The sequence below is a fragment of the Phaenicophaeus curvirostris genome, chromosome 10 (genome assembly GCF_032191515.1).
Source record: "Phaenicophaeus curvirostris isolate KB17595 chromosome 10, BPBGC_Pcur_1.0, whole genome shotgun sequence".
Taxonomy (NCBI): Eukaryota; Metazoa; Chordata; class Aves; order Cuculiformes; family Cuculidae; genus Phaenicophaeus; species Phaenicophaeus curvirostris.
In genome coordinates, this window is record NC_091401.1 from 14,500,387 (window position 1) to 14,516,095 (window position 15,709).

Here is a 15,709-nt window from a genome sequence, read left to right on the forward strand (position 1 = left end):
CTTTAAGGACATTTGCCAACAGTAGCTGGAATGGTATTAGTAAGGTTTCAGGTTACTCCTGTTGAACAGTTTAGTTGGACTGCTTTAGAGCTCCCTCTTTTTTTAATTACTCAACAGTTTAGGGAAGCCAGAAATGCATGACAACTTTTTATTTTTGTATGAAGTGCAACATTGCAAGTAACAGAGATAACTCAGTTTACTAGTCCCATAGTATACAGAACTGAGAATGCATTCTGCCATGCTGTAGGTACTGTGCGTAAGAACCTGGTCAAAACCTTGGAGCAACTGTGACTGGAAGAGCAAAGCAGTGCTGTTACTGTTACATCTGTACGTATCCCAGTGGCATCAATACATTTATGGTAAAGCAGAATGGCTACCACTCTAGTGTATGAGCAATCCCATGAATTAGATTTTACATCTAAAACAGCACACAAAGGAATCAATGCTAATCTCTCCTTAATGAGGTGAGGTAACAAACCCAGTTTCAGGGAATATGTTGAGCCAATTGATCACAATAGAAGAAAATTTAAGCTGAAAATACCTGGTTTTATCTAGTAGGGAGAATTGGAAATCAGGCAGTTATAGGTGGCCCAAGGAATTCTGCTTCCTAGCTGTTGCTCAGTCTTCATCTGTAGGACTGCAGAGGCCTTCAGCCAAGAAGTTTTTCATCAAGCTACTAGCAAGTGTAACTGACCACCATCTATACCTTCCTAGCTGTTAGTTCTGGAACAAGTCCTTGCATCGCCACTGTTTCAGACGGGCATTTCTACTGAAGGTAGGTATCAAGTTTCTTCTTGATGTTGTCAAAGGAATCCACTCCCATATAGTCAGCTTGGCCCTGTTCCCACCGTTCCTTGCGTTCTTCTGAAGATATAGTTGGTAATACTGGTGATGGTGCTGATACTGATACATGGGACACTGCCTCTGTAACCTCTGCCTAAAAGGAAAGGCATAATGAAAATAAAGAAGTACTTTGCATAGCAGAAGTGAGCAGTAGGCCACAGAACAGAACAATGAAGTAGATGTTCTCATGCAGCAAGCATTGCTAATGGGCAGGGATTGTGCAGCCTTCCTACCAAACTAACAAAGCAGAGTGACAGAGGTTAGCAGGGAAGGAAAAATAAAGAAGTTTAAGTTCTTCATACCTCTCTACAGAAGCCACAAGAGAAAACCAGAGTATAGACCAAGCCCGAAAGCTGCAAGTAGTTCATTAGAAAGACAGAAGATTAACAAGAGAAAAGCACAACTTGAGATCAGAAACTCTGATCTTAGAAAGGCTGAGAACTTAAACTGGCCCACATACTAAATTAAGATGATAAAAGTCTGCAGTCAGATGCAAGCTACAGGACTCCACAAATGAGAACCAGAATTAGAAGCACTACTTTGTCTTTGATAAGTGATGGAATTCATCTCTGCCAGTCTGCACTATTCATTCCCTAGGTATCCTAGGCTTACCTAGATTTGTTTTGCCATGTAACCCTGTGGGTACACACCACATGCTGGACTGGGGTGGTTCTGCTTGAAAATGTTATTAAGTGCAACACACTACTAGTTAGTTGGGGCCCTCCTCTGTAGGTATTAAAGAATTTACTACAGTTTAATTTCTGGTGCATCATTAGCTACTTACATTATTTGTTTTAGGCAAGCAGACAGCTATGTTCAAGACCACTACACAGCATGCTGCTGTTCTGTAGTATTATTTACTCCAAGCTTAAAAGAATAGATCTAAAGAAAAAAAACTGCATCCCACAAGCTAAACCAGACCCATGCTTTTTGTTGGACAGAGGGAAGGGTAATCAGTGAAATGGTGAAGAACCTGTCATCCATATTTAGGCAGTTTCCACAAGAACATGAAAGCACATACCATGTTCATGCCTGTAGTAGTTTCTTTTACAATTCCATGGTGTTCTAGCAATGGTAACACATCAGCTGTATATGTATCCCACCACAGGTTGAGGAATTCTGGGTGAACTACTTTAGGGTCATCCATGTTGCCTTTTATGCTTTTTGTTCTGGAGTCATATGTGTAGTTCCATGGCTTTGTGCTTCCCAGGAAATGCACCACTTTAGTATTTGCACCAAATCTGTGGGACAGAAAAAGTCAGAACCCACCATTTGTGCAAGTATCTAGAAAACAGTTTTGAATGGCAGGCAAATTGGTTTTAACCTGCAATTTCTGTAGTGTCCAGAAAACAGAAATATCAATATATTTAGGAGGCTAAACACTAAATTATCAAACTGCCAATGCCTACTGGGACTGAAAGCATTTCTATACAACAGCAAAAAAAGCAATTGTAATTTTCTAGATTACACTACTCAGAACACAGCCAAAATGTAATGGTCTGCGTTACTTAAGTACTTACAGCCAGCTCAAATCTTTAGGCAGATTGATGTCCATAGCTCAGGAGAGAGCAGTCTTGAGCAGCCGTTGCAATCGGAACTGGTTTTAAAAGTGAAAAAGATTCTTCTCCAAAGTCAATGATCCAGATACTTAGGCATTACAAGCTCTACGTAGAGAAGCACTCATTTCATTCTGCTATGCTTCCAGAACTAGAGATCAGCTTGAGCCAGCTTTATGAACAATTAATACCTGTCTGTCTAGTGACAGCAACTGTCTCACCTAGTTCAGTTTACATCACACTTTAGGATTTCTTCTTAACAGTGATTAAAGCAGAGAATAATGCCAAACTCATTTGTCTAACAATGTTAAGCACACCCTGATCATTCTCACCAAGACTCAGATGTTTAAGAAGTTTTACTTACTGAGACTATGCAGGTGCATTTTAAAAAAAAACAAAACAACAGAACAACAAAACCAACTTTAGAATATCCGTAAGAAGGCAGCACGTATTTGGGTGGGAGGGTTGTACTGTAAGATCTTTGACTATACTTCAATATCAGCATCCAGTGTTTTGAACACAACTGATCTTACTGCAGAATAAAAACCTAAGCATGTGTGAAAAACAAGGTCAAGTGTTTATGCCAATTGCAAGGAAAAAAGGAATCTGTCTGCAAGAGGCCAGCTCCTGGGCTTTAACTTAAAATTCCACATGTTAAGATACAGCATAAGACGACCTTAGTTTTATTAGCTCTCACAGCACTACTTGAGAGCTTAAGCTTTCTTCCTCTTAAGCTGCTGCTGTTCTGAGGAAATTTGTCATTGTTAAATCAAGGCTATTTAAGCTAGAGAATTCCAAAGAAGTGTTAGATTACACTTGCTGCCAATGGCGATGTGCATTCCTAGAGTTATGTCTACTGAAGACCTGTACAACAGTTGACAGACACCAAACTTCTGCACTGTTCTCATTACCTGCTTTCTAGATCTGCAATACTTTTTGACATTTAAACTAAACTGTTAGGAAGCTTTATGTCCACACTGGCCTCAGCAAACTAATCTCTCTTTCCCCATCTCCCAGTAAAGTCCTCCATCAATGTTTTGAAGTTAGAGAGCATTTGTCATGAATTGGCATTTTCCTTTGGAAAAAGGATTACTGAGACTGCTGTGAAATCTAGTCTCGCTGTACAAAGCTGTGAAAAACTTAGCTATTGATGTCAGTAGGTTTAAATTTCTTTATTACAACTGCCTACTGTCAGGAGTGTACTTACTGATCTAACCAAGGGAAATTGTTCCACTTATTGAGCAAGGAATTCTACTTTTGAATGTCTGCTCATTTCAGTTACACAATTGATTCAATCAATCAGTTAAAGGGAATTTTTGTCAGGATCCCCCAAATCCAATTAGACTTTTGTGGTAACAGGGACATTTGTAAACAAGGCCATGTGACTAATGACCAGCCATAGGAAGAGGACAGTTTACAATAGGTGTTAGCTTATCCAACTACTTAGTCATTCTTAGGCTTGCATATATTTCTTTAAATAAGTGTTCCACTTTTAGCATGACAGGATTTCAAATGGTAGTCTGATCACAAGACATAGTTTGGTCTTGAGCCAGCAGCTGTCCTGCTTATGCTAGCTGCTGCTTTAGACACTAGGAATCTGATGCCATTCAGAGTTCAGATAGGTTTTATGCAACTGGTACTTTCCCTCCCTCCCCCACCTTCCCCCAACTTTTGTAGCTCTAAATAAGAGTTTGTGCAATATTTCAGCCCCCCATGCTTACCCCACTTCCTCCTGTTTTTATTACAACAGTGAGCGACCCTGCCACTGACACATGGCCTACATGCACACCAAATCTAATACTGCTAGCTAGGGAGGGTACAGTAGCTTCCCTTACAGAGGAAACGTGCAATGGTATGGTGGTTGACAGTAGTCCTTTCCTTGTTCCATCTTGCTATTACTTAAGAATCTGTACGAGAGCTAGAAAGACTGTTGGGAGAGAATTCTAGCTTTATACAAGTCTTTGTTCACAGCACTTATTTGAAAGGTATAGTTTGATTAAATGGACTGTAACTACTGGTTGTTAAATACCCCAAGTAATTTGAGTGAGGAAAGGGCAAGTTCTCAGTGGGAACAACACCAACAGTGGCATGGTGAAGTTCATCAAAAGCTGGTTCACCAGAGCTACTGCCTTTGGTTAAAGCTGTAGCAGACAGTATCCACACCAGAGTAGTGGTTCTTCCTTCTGCAGGTAACCTGTCAAACATGCTTGCTCTAAATCAACTTCAGCATTACCACCACAGGTGTGCAGCTTAAGTTAAATACATCTTTCTCTCTACATTTATCATGACATGATTCATTTAACTAGAATTATTTTTTTTTAAAGAGAAGAAACCATTATACCTTCTTTCACTGACAATAATGGTCTCTCTTTAGAAAAACTAGAAGTTAACATTGCACCTGTTCATTCTGTTACAAAAAAAATAGTTCATAAGCTCTGAAAGTCATCTCAAAATTTGGAACTTACGCTTTAAATGCTGGAAGGTAGGAATATAAAGAAGTGCTGCTCAAATTATAAATAAAAGGTAGATGTTTGCTCATGTCTGTTGTTGCCCAGCTGCTGAAGAAGGTGTTTAATAACCCCTGATCTGCACCTGAAAGAGAAAACATTAATAGGCTACAAGCCTCAGATAGCTGGTTTAGGATCTTTTTCAATTACTTCACTAATTAAGAGCTGGCAATGCAGTTGTCATGTCAAGGAGGAGTTTGGCACAGAGCACAGAGTTCTGTTTGTGAACAACCCTATAAACCTTGCAGCCTTGGAAAACCCAAAAGAATGCAAAGAATTAAAAAGACAGTATGCATGGGGTTACTTTTTCTAAAAGTTAGCAAGCTGCTTGCAAACCTTGGCATTCATTTTCTTATGCAGCTTGAACTTAAACTGTTAGACTGCAAAAAACAAGACTTGACAACCAAGTACTGTTCAGGAAAGCTGTAGTTCAGAAGATCAAGGGTGAGCACTTAGTTTTACTACTTACACTTACATTTGCAAGACTAACATCTCAACACGAGAGTTAGGTTACCAGTGTTCTGTTAGAACTGCAGCCCTGGATGCATCTACCTACACTGTGGTGCAATAAGGAAAGCACAGTCTTGGTGACAACTCTAGCAAAACTTCATCAAATCCCTTAACAGGCAACAGGCTTTCCAAATTCTGTACTGCTGACTAACCCTTAGGTGAGGGTAATCTAAGTTATAGTCAGACCTAATGTGTTCAGAAGGGTCATATCTTAGTAGAGGTTATAATGAGATGAAACATGTCTGAAGTTGTTGGTATGTAGAGGAGCAGGTAAAAAAAATAGCCTCTGGCCCAAGGCAGACTAGTCTATAAGCAGCAACTGAGATGTAAAAAATATTTATTTATATCCATTCATTCTTATTGAACTGAATATACCTAGTCTTTAAGGGCTCTTATAGGGGCTCTATAAGGGCTCTATCTTATAGATAGTTCCTCTTATCAAGAGGACTGAATGGAGTCCCTCCACGTTTATTCAGTTTTCCCTTCAGCAGTGACCGCAATCACAAGCAGCATTGTTAGAGCAGGCAAAGAAACAGCATAGTTAGAAAAGACAATGTTTTATTTTAATCTTGAATGTCATAAAGCACTGAGTCTCTGCTGACTCAGGAAAGGTGGTTTTTTTATTGCCATATGATTAGATTTAGGGCAGTAAGGTTTACACCCTCACAGCTGTCTAAGCAGAACTTGCTTTTTGCAACTGAAATATCTGGACCCCAAGCATAAATAAAGATACACAGACACTACACTGACAAATATAAATTCTGAGTGTCCTGTTACAGCTGTCAGCATGCATGCAGACTGCAAAGTGAGGAACTGCTGAGAGACTCAGACCCCTCATTTCAAACCTCTGACTTGCCTCTCAACCCATAAAGGAAGGAACACTTTTTGAAGTTGTGCCCATCACTAGATAACCAAGTTAAAGAAACCAGACCAGTCTTATTGTCTTTAATCCACTATGTTTCATTTTAGCTTCATGCTGCGTTAAGAATGCCTATTCTAACAGTAAGGTCATTTAAAAGAGAAGAAAGTCCGGGATCCCCTCCCAAAACAGGCAGCTCATAACAGAAGGGGCAGCAACAAGGTATCCAACTTATTCTACAGGGCTTTAATTCACATTTTTTTAAGTATTCAGCTCTTTTTCAGATTGCACGCATTTGTGCCAAAGCTACCACTGAAAATGACATTCAGCTGTCCTAGCTCAGACTTTAACAGTTGTTTCATTGTATAAGCTGGACCTTAGACATAAGGTGAAGGAATTGGGCAGTAGTTAACTTCATAGCTACAGATACCATCTTGCTTTATATATGAAAGCAACCATTTTAGACCCCAGGCTAAAGAGCAAGAAGACTGTTGAAACAACAACAATGTTCTTAACATTAATATACCTGATTTCTTTTAAAGCCAAACTTTTTTCCCCTTCCACTAAGTTTTAGATGGTATCTAGAATTATTGCACAGGCATAGTCATCATTACCCAGAAAGGTGAAGTTCAAAGAGACAAAGCAGATATCTTTGTAAGTTGCCATTGCTCTACCATTTCTGGAGAACTGCATTACATAGGAGGCATCTTCCTGCTGTTATAAACATGAAGTACTCTAAAATCTTCCATTCCTGGTTACTGGTACTGCAGATGGAGTGCTTAGAGCTTGACTTAAGTTAGTTTGGTATCTTGCCGAGTTTGCATCCCTGTGTCCTATTAAGGGCAGTGACCTTTCACGGGTACTTCCATTATAAAACCTTTCCTAGGAACTTTTATTACTGCCTAGATCAACTGAAGTTTAAATCCCCTTTCTCCCCACCAGGTTCATGAGCTCAGCAGCAGTCTGTGCATATCATATAAGTCTCCATGGTCTCATTACTCACATCAGTGCTACCACCTCAAACAGAATAAATTTTAAAGCTGAAGTACAAATTACATTCCCAGAAATTAGGTACCTAAACCATTAACCCACTATTTTTGCTGTCAAGAGCTGCAACAATTCATATTGAGGACACCAAAGAACTTTCATTATTATGTGGTTTTAGTTTTCAGGTCAGAAAGTAGATCGTGGAAGCAGTTTCATTCTTTTAAAGGGCAAGAGCCTCAGACCTATACAATGGGGTCTGCAGTCAAGCACAAAGCTTAAAAGAGACAACCACCAAGTCTCAGATGTTCCTACAGCTATTCAACAGCCACTTTTCAAAGATATGAGTTTGGTTTGGTTTTCTGGTTGTTTTGGTTGGATTTAAAAAAAAGCTACAATTTGGTACTTTGCTACAGCTTTAGCTGTAGCTGGTGATCAAATTACACCCAGTATTAATGAACACTCACAAGACTACCAACTGCTACTTTGTCAGCAGTGAGGCAGGGACAGACCCTTCAATACATTTCAGTATTTATTTTCACTGGAGTTTATCCATAGGGTAGCATTAAGCATCTAACTGTGACTAACATTCTTCAAGAGAACAAAAGGAGTCCACACACTAGCAGAGATGATGCTGCACACTAGGAGGTACATCTAGAATTTTTACTTGTTACAAAGTACTAAAAAGGAAGTCAACAGGCTGGCAAATTACATTGTACTAAGAGCTCCAATTTATGGTCTTATTTATGTATTTTTCTATAGCTTTTTCAGTTAGACTGTTTTGAACCACACTAATTACAGAACAAAATTTACTTATGTGATACAGCATTAGTCATTCAAAAGACTTTACCTCTAGCAGTCTTTAAGCAATACGTGCTTTACTATGTTAGTAATAGACATACATGACAGCAAGACTTGGATTCTCAAGCTTAAGCGTGGCCAATCCCAAGTGACCTATAGTGGGAAGCAGCCAAGACTACATGCACTTGATACAGGGAAACAGTCAGTCACCACACTATAATGACAGGAAGCTATCACAGCATATGAAGAGAGCTCCATCTTCAAATGTTTCTCTGAAGTTGCACTCAAGCCGATCAGTATTATTTTTCTCCACAGAAACTTGAGTTAGCACTGAACAGGCAGGCATAGCACCACAGTTCCATTTGCTAATACATGCACTGTGCTTGTTACATCTTAAGATTCCTTGCTACGTGATTCTATATTGCTAATGCTTACAGCTGCTACTTTGGAGGCCAAGTCAATAGGCTTTCTATTTCATGAAGTCTGTAAGAAGTAGTTTTAGTGCATATTGTAATGATAGCCTCTATTGTGAGAGGACAAGATTTGTGTGTCATTACACTGAGTTCAGAACTCTATCATGCAGAGTCTCCATGACACTTACGTAGAACTGAGACATCCAAGCAACTACTAGTACTTAGTCTAACATATTGAAATACAAGTTAATACATACCATCAAAGCTGCCTTTCTCTGCAGCAAACTGTAACAGCTGATTGTATGTTTCAATGGAAGGTTGGTAAACAAAAACTCCAGAATTAAAACAGTCAGGCCAGCCTGGATCTGGTGCTGCAGACAGCTCTTCTCTCTCAAAAAGCTCATCAATATTTGACAAAACCTAGTTGTAAACGCAGTAAGAGAACAAACAGTTTTCTGGGGTTTAGGTTAGGAATTGCAGTATTACATTTCAATGGATTAAGGCATGAAAGTTTTCATGTCAATGCTCATCTTGTAGCAGGCAATACTTTAAGATAGTCCCCACAGACTATGTTATAGTTAATTTAGATAAAAAGGCACATACTTCAACTTATTAGTCCAAATAGTAAAAAGGCCTCCATAACCCCTCCTCTTAGAAAGAGCAACCCACCAATACCACCTGCCCCACAGAAAAAAAACCAAACAACAAAACCAAACATGAACTACAAGAAAAAAAATCTAACCACCCCATACCAGGCCACCCAGCGGCACCATAGGACATGACCACTAACCATTGTGTCTGCATCCATGAAAACACATTTTGAGAACTGCGTCAGTTCCCAGCAGTGAAGCTTTGTAAGTGTGACACCCAGCTCAGGTCTCTTCATTAACGCCAAATGTGCCGAGTCCCCACTATCCAAGACATTTACCAACACAACTTCATCAAAGACTTTTTCCAGTATTCTCCTGGGAAAAGAGTCAATTGCCAAGATTTAGTTCTGTTGTTATTCCAGCACCAGACAATGTAACATATTCCGTAAGAAGTGGAATAACAAAAAAACAGGCAGGATTTTAGACCATCAGTAATAGCTGGCTTTGTGCATCACAGTGCACACATACGTCTGGGTGCCTCAAGGTTTCTAGTTTATAATGAGCACAGGTTGGGGAACAGAAAAAGTTCGGGGGTTTTTTTGTTTGTTTTGTTTTTCCCTTCTGCAAAAAGTACTTTAGTGTAGTAGGTAACAGTTATGTAGCACAAACTCTCCACACATCTTTGTTTTTCTCAGCCAGATTGACTTTTGGCAAGTTAAACTCCTTTGAGTGTGCAGATAAGAAGTGAAAAGAGTAGCTTAAGCAGAACAGTAGTGGAACCCTAAACAGCTGAAACAAAAGTCCATGTAATATTTATGACAGCACCATTCTAGATTTGTGACCATTAGGGACACCTGACAGGACCCAGCTGCTAACACTTCCTTTATCCCATAAAGTTTTAAAGACTCACATAATCATGGCTGTGTACAGCAGTGTTGTGACCCAGTGTCAGGTTCATCTAAGGGTCACACTTAAACTTTCAGACAGCATAATGATATTTTCTGGCAGATATCCAACCTTTGCTTTACTATTAGCATAGCATTACCATTCAGTTCAAGAGATGTTAAGGAGCTCATGCTGCTCAAAACATGAAGCACCTGAAAAGACTCAATATTCTACAGCAAACTGCTCAGCAATTATGAGTACCAGCTGAGCCACAGAGCTTGTAAACAGTTTTAGAACTCTGCCTTGCAAAGCTGTCCTTATACTGGCAGCTTGGTATGGATAGTTGGTTCTGAACTTTGTTAGGGGATACAGTGATAAATGCAAGTTTCAGTTACACTAGTAGGCAGGTGGATATCACTGGTCTAAGAGCATAGCACTAGCTGGTTTGCACTTAATACATAAGCACATTTATGATTCATCTTAAAAGATCACACTCATCTAACAGGCTGGAATGGATATAATCATAGAATCACTGGGTTGGAAAAACACCTTTGATAGAGTCCAACAGTACCTGTCCACTACTAAACCATATCCCTGAGCACCTCATCTACCAATCTCTTAAAGCCCTGCAGGTATGGGGACTCAACTACCTCTCCCTGGGCAGCCTGTGCCAGAGCCCAAGAACACTTCCAGTAAAGAAGTTTTTCCTGATGTCTAACCTGAATCTCATCTGTCATAGCATGAGGCCATTCCCAGTCATCCTATCACTTGGGAGCCAAAACCAACACCCACCTCAACACAACTTCCACTTAGGTAGTTACAGACAGTGATAAAAGCCACCCCTCAACCTCCTCTTCCCCAGGCTAAGCAACTCCAGCTCCCTCAACTGCTCCTCACAAGACTTGTACTCCAGTCCCTTCCCCCCACTCCACTGCTCTTCTCTGGGAACACTCCAGTACCTCAATGTCCATCTAGTAGCAAGGGGCCCAAAACTGAACACAGGATTCCAGGTGTGGCCCCACCAATGCCAAGTACATGGACACAATCACTTCCCTGGTCCTTTTCATACAGTGTGGCCTTCTCAGCCACACTGCTGGCTCACATTGCTGTATGTAACATCTTTATATTGATACAGCCATTTAGCTGCCAAGAGACTTCAGGAAGATTCACTTCATTGATTATTGAGCCACTTCTCTACTGTCTCTATAAACACAGAGATGTTTCCAGAGCAACTTCCTCATGTACAGAATCATGCAGCTATCAGTGTTTTCATTTTTTTTACCCTCTTCTTACATATGGTAAAAGCACCAGCCTGCTCCACAGACTACTCTTGACAGGTTGTAGGAAGCAGCTGCCTGATAATTTAATTTGTTGGCACTACTTCAGTTTTGCTCATTTTCCTCTCTCACGATAATGTTTGAAGTGGCCAGTAGATTCCAACAGATCTTGTGTTACAAGACAAAAATACCAATCCCCTACTACCAGCTCCATGTGTATACACAGAGCACTAACGAACGCACAGGCAATATCAGATTGTTGACTAAGTAGGACTACAAAAGAGCAAAGATCCAGTTGAAGTATCAGCATTAAGTCACAGCTTAGTGCTCTAACTACAGAGTATTTGTTAACTCATATGAGCAACAGGAAAAAAAAAATTGCAGTAGTTTCATGTTCGAAGAACTTGCAGAATTCCAGACAGTATAGGCTGAATTTTGCTAAGCTTAGCTGTTAAGCTTCCAGAGTTTTGGAAAGTTACTATTACAGAACTTAGTCTCCATTTTTCAACCTTCACATCAGCAGGAACAGCAGCAGTTTGAAGTATGAGTGGCCTTACCTCATAATATCTGAGACCTGAGGAGTTATGAGTGCAGTCAGCTTCCTTGTCGTTCCGTGCTGTTGCAATGATGAACCAAGTACCAGTGCTCCTTTCACATAGGAGTCGTTTGTGGCTAGAGTCACAAAAGACTGGTCTGAAAGAAATTAACTTGGTCAAGTTAGCACAACCCACTACTTCATTCTGAGATAGATGCTACTAGAAACCAAGTATTGTTAGGTAATCATACAGAGTCACCCTTTAACTCTGTTCACTGGGCTTACCTACATGGCTGAATGAAGCAGATTGTACTTGCATAGCAATACTTGCTATTAACTTGACACATGGCAAAATGCAGCAAAAGACCCAACCCAAAATCAAGGCTGTTGCAAGAAAAAAACAGCTGCAGCTCATCTCAGGTTAAATAAGCTATGCCAACTATTAGAGACAATCCAAAAGGTCTGAAGAACCTTATTTTGGCCATTAATATACTATTTTTAAGCTAAAAGAACTGTGAGTCTGCAAACTTGCATTCAGTCTAAAATTAGTAGCAACAGAGTTTTTTTTTACTCTAGGTTAAGCTCTCAACCCTGAAGCTAGGGCAGTGTAAAAACTATGCTTCATTTTCAAATGAAAGTAAGCACTGAGTTAGATCTTCAACACCAGTATTAAGCTTTGCTAGGTCAGGATTTTGCAGATGAGTTGTTCTGCAACCCACAGTTGCAGCTCTATCACAAGAATGCAAGATTTATATGGGAGTAATATGATAAGCAATTTAAGACTTGCAGCAACAGTTTTGCTCTTCAAGCAAAACCAGCTAAGGTCATATTATTACTATAAAGTATAATCTTCTGCTCCAGCTGTATCTTAAAAATAGATTTAGCTGGATCATGTACTGCCATGTACTGTTCATTGAGGCCATGCAATACAAGCTTTGCATTCTTTGAGTTGTCATGTTGTTTTAAACTGCTAGGACGGGACTGATAAAAACAAACAAGTAACATCTAAACTTCTTCAGTTCACCATTAACTACAGACACATAGTACTCCACCCCATGCTACAGCACTTTTCTCCCGACTAATGCATGCTATTTTCTACCAAACCATCAACAAAATAATTTCTTCCCAAGAATTTCAGGAGTAGACTTCCACATTAAAATTTATTTTAGCAACCAATTTCTTTGATTTAAGGTTAACTATGTTAGATCATGATTGAGAGCAAGGCTCCTGGGTACTTAAAGGCCTACTATCAAGGAGTAAGATTAAAAGAATGACAGCTCTGCTTTCAGAGAGACTGTTGTTTGGTACAGCTCCCCAGCCCATAGACAGCCAGCACCAATATCTTAATACCATCTTAACAGTCAAGAACAAAGCAACATACCACAGTTATCTGCAAACTCCACAAACTTGGTTTGCAAGCTGTACAGCCCAGCTACAAAATCTTCTATTTGGTTTTGCAGCAAAACCAACTAGTCCCAAAGGATTTATAATATAGTGGTCAGTTACAAAGTCAGAAAAAGCTTCTGCAATGCCAGAAATAAAGGTATTTTTTCCCAATTCACTTTAGCTACCAATTTGTAAAAATTCAGCTAATCTACAGAACAATTTCGGGTTTCTTCAGAGCATTGCAAAAGGCAAGCATGTAGCATTTTAAGTAGGATGAACATCCTCACAACAGGGCAGCATTTTTCATTACTTAATTTGCATGTTACTCCTCAACTACTCAATAAATAGAAGTCTGCAACGTTGACAGATAACTGAATAAAAACACAGTGTAGACAAAGTGCGACTGTGCCCAGCATTCATCTGAATGCCAGTGTTTTTTTTTTCCCCAGCAGTATAAGACCAATTTTTAAAACCAAGCTTGCCACTGAAAGTCTTTCATTTAGCTGTTAGCAGGTATGCTTCTGCCATGTCTCTTCATCCTACTGATGCCAAGCATTCACACACAAAAGTCTTAGAGAACCAAAGCCAATTTAAGGATGAAGTAAAGGCTAAGAAGCCCCATTACATCCCAGCTGCAGCAGGACACTTTACAACTGCTCGTGTTTCATACCTTCTCTATAGCGCATCCACAAGTGCATTCTGACACACTACATATTAGCCCAGACTACAACCAGGACAAGAACAGTTGCCACTTAAGGTGGAAGTTACACCTGCAAGCATTTATTCCACCTAAATCACGAATATTTCAATGGCGTGGGTATCACTTGGCATTCTCTCTGCCCATCCGCTCGGCAGCAGGCTACGTTCACACAGCAGCCACCGTTATGCCTGGAACACCGAGCCGTAGGTCACGCCGGGACCGCAGAGACAGAGAATGCGATTCGGAAGCAGAGCTTGGTATCCGACAGACCCCGCCGAAGCCCAACCGCTTCCCGGCGCCCCGGCCGGCGGGGTCACTGCTCAAGCGTCAGCACCTTCCAGACCCCGAGAGCATCCCCAAAGGCTGCGCCACGAGCGACGGAGAGAGGAACGCGCCCGAACCCTTCCCGGGGTTCGCCTACTGCCCGCTCGGCTTGGTCCGGCCCCGATGCCCCCGCATACGGGAGCATCGGATCGGGGCGCGCGCAGCCGCCCCGGCCCGGCGGGCTCGGGCGAAACAGGAACCGAGGAAAGCAGGTCCGGAAGGTCAGAGCCGGGCGACCCTGGGGAAGGCGGCGGGGGCTGCTGGCGCCCTCGGCGGTTCGGTTCGTTTCTCCGGGCCGCCCATCCCGGTGCCGAGGCGCGGCCTGCGGCTACCCGGGCCGCCCCGCACTGACCTGCCATGGCGCCGGGTCCGCAATGCTGGGGCTGAGGCGGCGGCCGCGCTCTGGGGCTGCCCCCGCGCCGCCCTTATATAGGGGCGGAGCCACGGGCCCCACGCCCCGCCCCACGGAGCCCGCGCGCCGCTGCGGGGCGGGACCCCCGCCATGCGCTGCAGCGGCGCCCGCACGTCACCTCTTCCGCGCGCGGGCGGGGCCGCCCGAGGGGTGGGACGGGGTGAGGCGCGTAGGACCCCTGGCGTGGGGTTGCAGGGACCAGGGCGTGGCGGGACGGGAGAAACTAGCACGCTAGGATAGTTTCTTTATAGCTCAATCCCAGTCCCGTAAGAAATTTACGTTGTATTTTTTTTGGAATATAGGAAGGGTGCTAACGCCTTTCATGTGTTCTTTGTAACCCTTGCAAGCGTGATCATAGAATGGGTTGGGTTGGAAGGGACCTTAAAGCCCATCCAGTTCCACCCCCTGCCATGTGGGAGACACCTCCCACTGGATCAGTGCCTCAAAGCCCCATCCAACGTGGCCTTGGACACCTCCAGTGACGGGGCAGCCATGACTTCCCTAGGCAACTTGGGCCAGGGCCTCAGCACCGTCGTTATGAAGGATTTCTTCCTAATGTCTAATCTAAATATTTCCCATTCCAATTTAAAGCCATTCCCCCTCATCCTATTCCTGCACTCCCTGATCAAGAGCCTTTCCCCAGCTATCCTGCAGCCTTTTCAGTACTGGAAGGTCACTTTAAGGTGTGCCCAGAGCCTTCTCTTCTCCAGGCTGAACAACCACACCACTCTCAGCCTGTCCTTGCTCCAGTCCTCTGATTATCTTCATGGCCTCCTCTGGACTTGCTCCCAACAGACCCATGACCTTCCTGTGCTAAGGAAGTATGAATATTAAGTTTCTTGTAGAGGTCCTTTGTTATTCACATGACTACCTACCTATGAGTCAAAACTGATAAAGTAAGGATGATGACAAATAGTGAAGGGTATAAATATACAAGTTACCTTAGCTGAAGAGATGAGTTAGTTCAAAGAATCACAGAATTGCAGATGGACTGAGGCTGGCAGGTGACCTGCAGAAACAAGACTTCACAACCAATAAAGGTTGTAAAGTAGGTATGTTTTAATGCGGTGCCAGGTGCACACGGGCCAAAAATATGTGTGATAGCCTGTCGTTCTGTTACCTATTTA

General features: G+C 42.0%; 1 protein-coding gene across 2 annotated transcripts; it reads right to left on the bottom strand.

Moving 5' to 3' along the window:
- Positions 1-134: 134 nt before the first annotated feature.
- GYG1 (glycogenin 1) lies at positions 135-14,680 on the bottom strand. Of its 2 annotated transcripts, XM_069865314.1 has the most exons (8): positions 14,523-14,680; positions 11,783-11,918; positions 9,264-9,438; positions 8,731-8,893; positions 4,865-4,991; positions 1,865-2,084; positions 1,146-1,196; positions 135-937 (listed from the first exon to the last, which is right to left on the bottom strand). In XM_069865314.1, exons 1-8 carry the CDS (start codon positions 14,527-14,529, stop codon positions 767-769), a joined length of 1,050 nt encoding a protein of 349 aa, XP_069721415.1. In that variant the 5' UTR covers positions 14,530-14,680; the 3' UTR covers positions 135-766. The 2 variants fall into 2 exon arrangements, with proteins under 2 accessions (XP_069721415.1, XP_069721416.1); XM_069865315.1 differs by lacking the exon at positions 1,146-1,196.
- Positions 14,681-15,709: the final 1,029 nt, after the last annotated feature.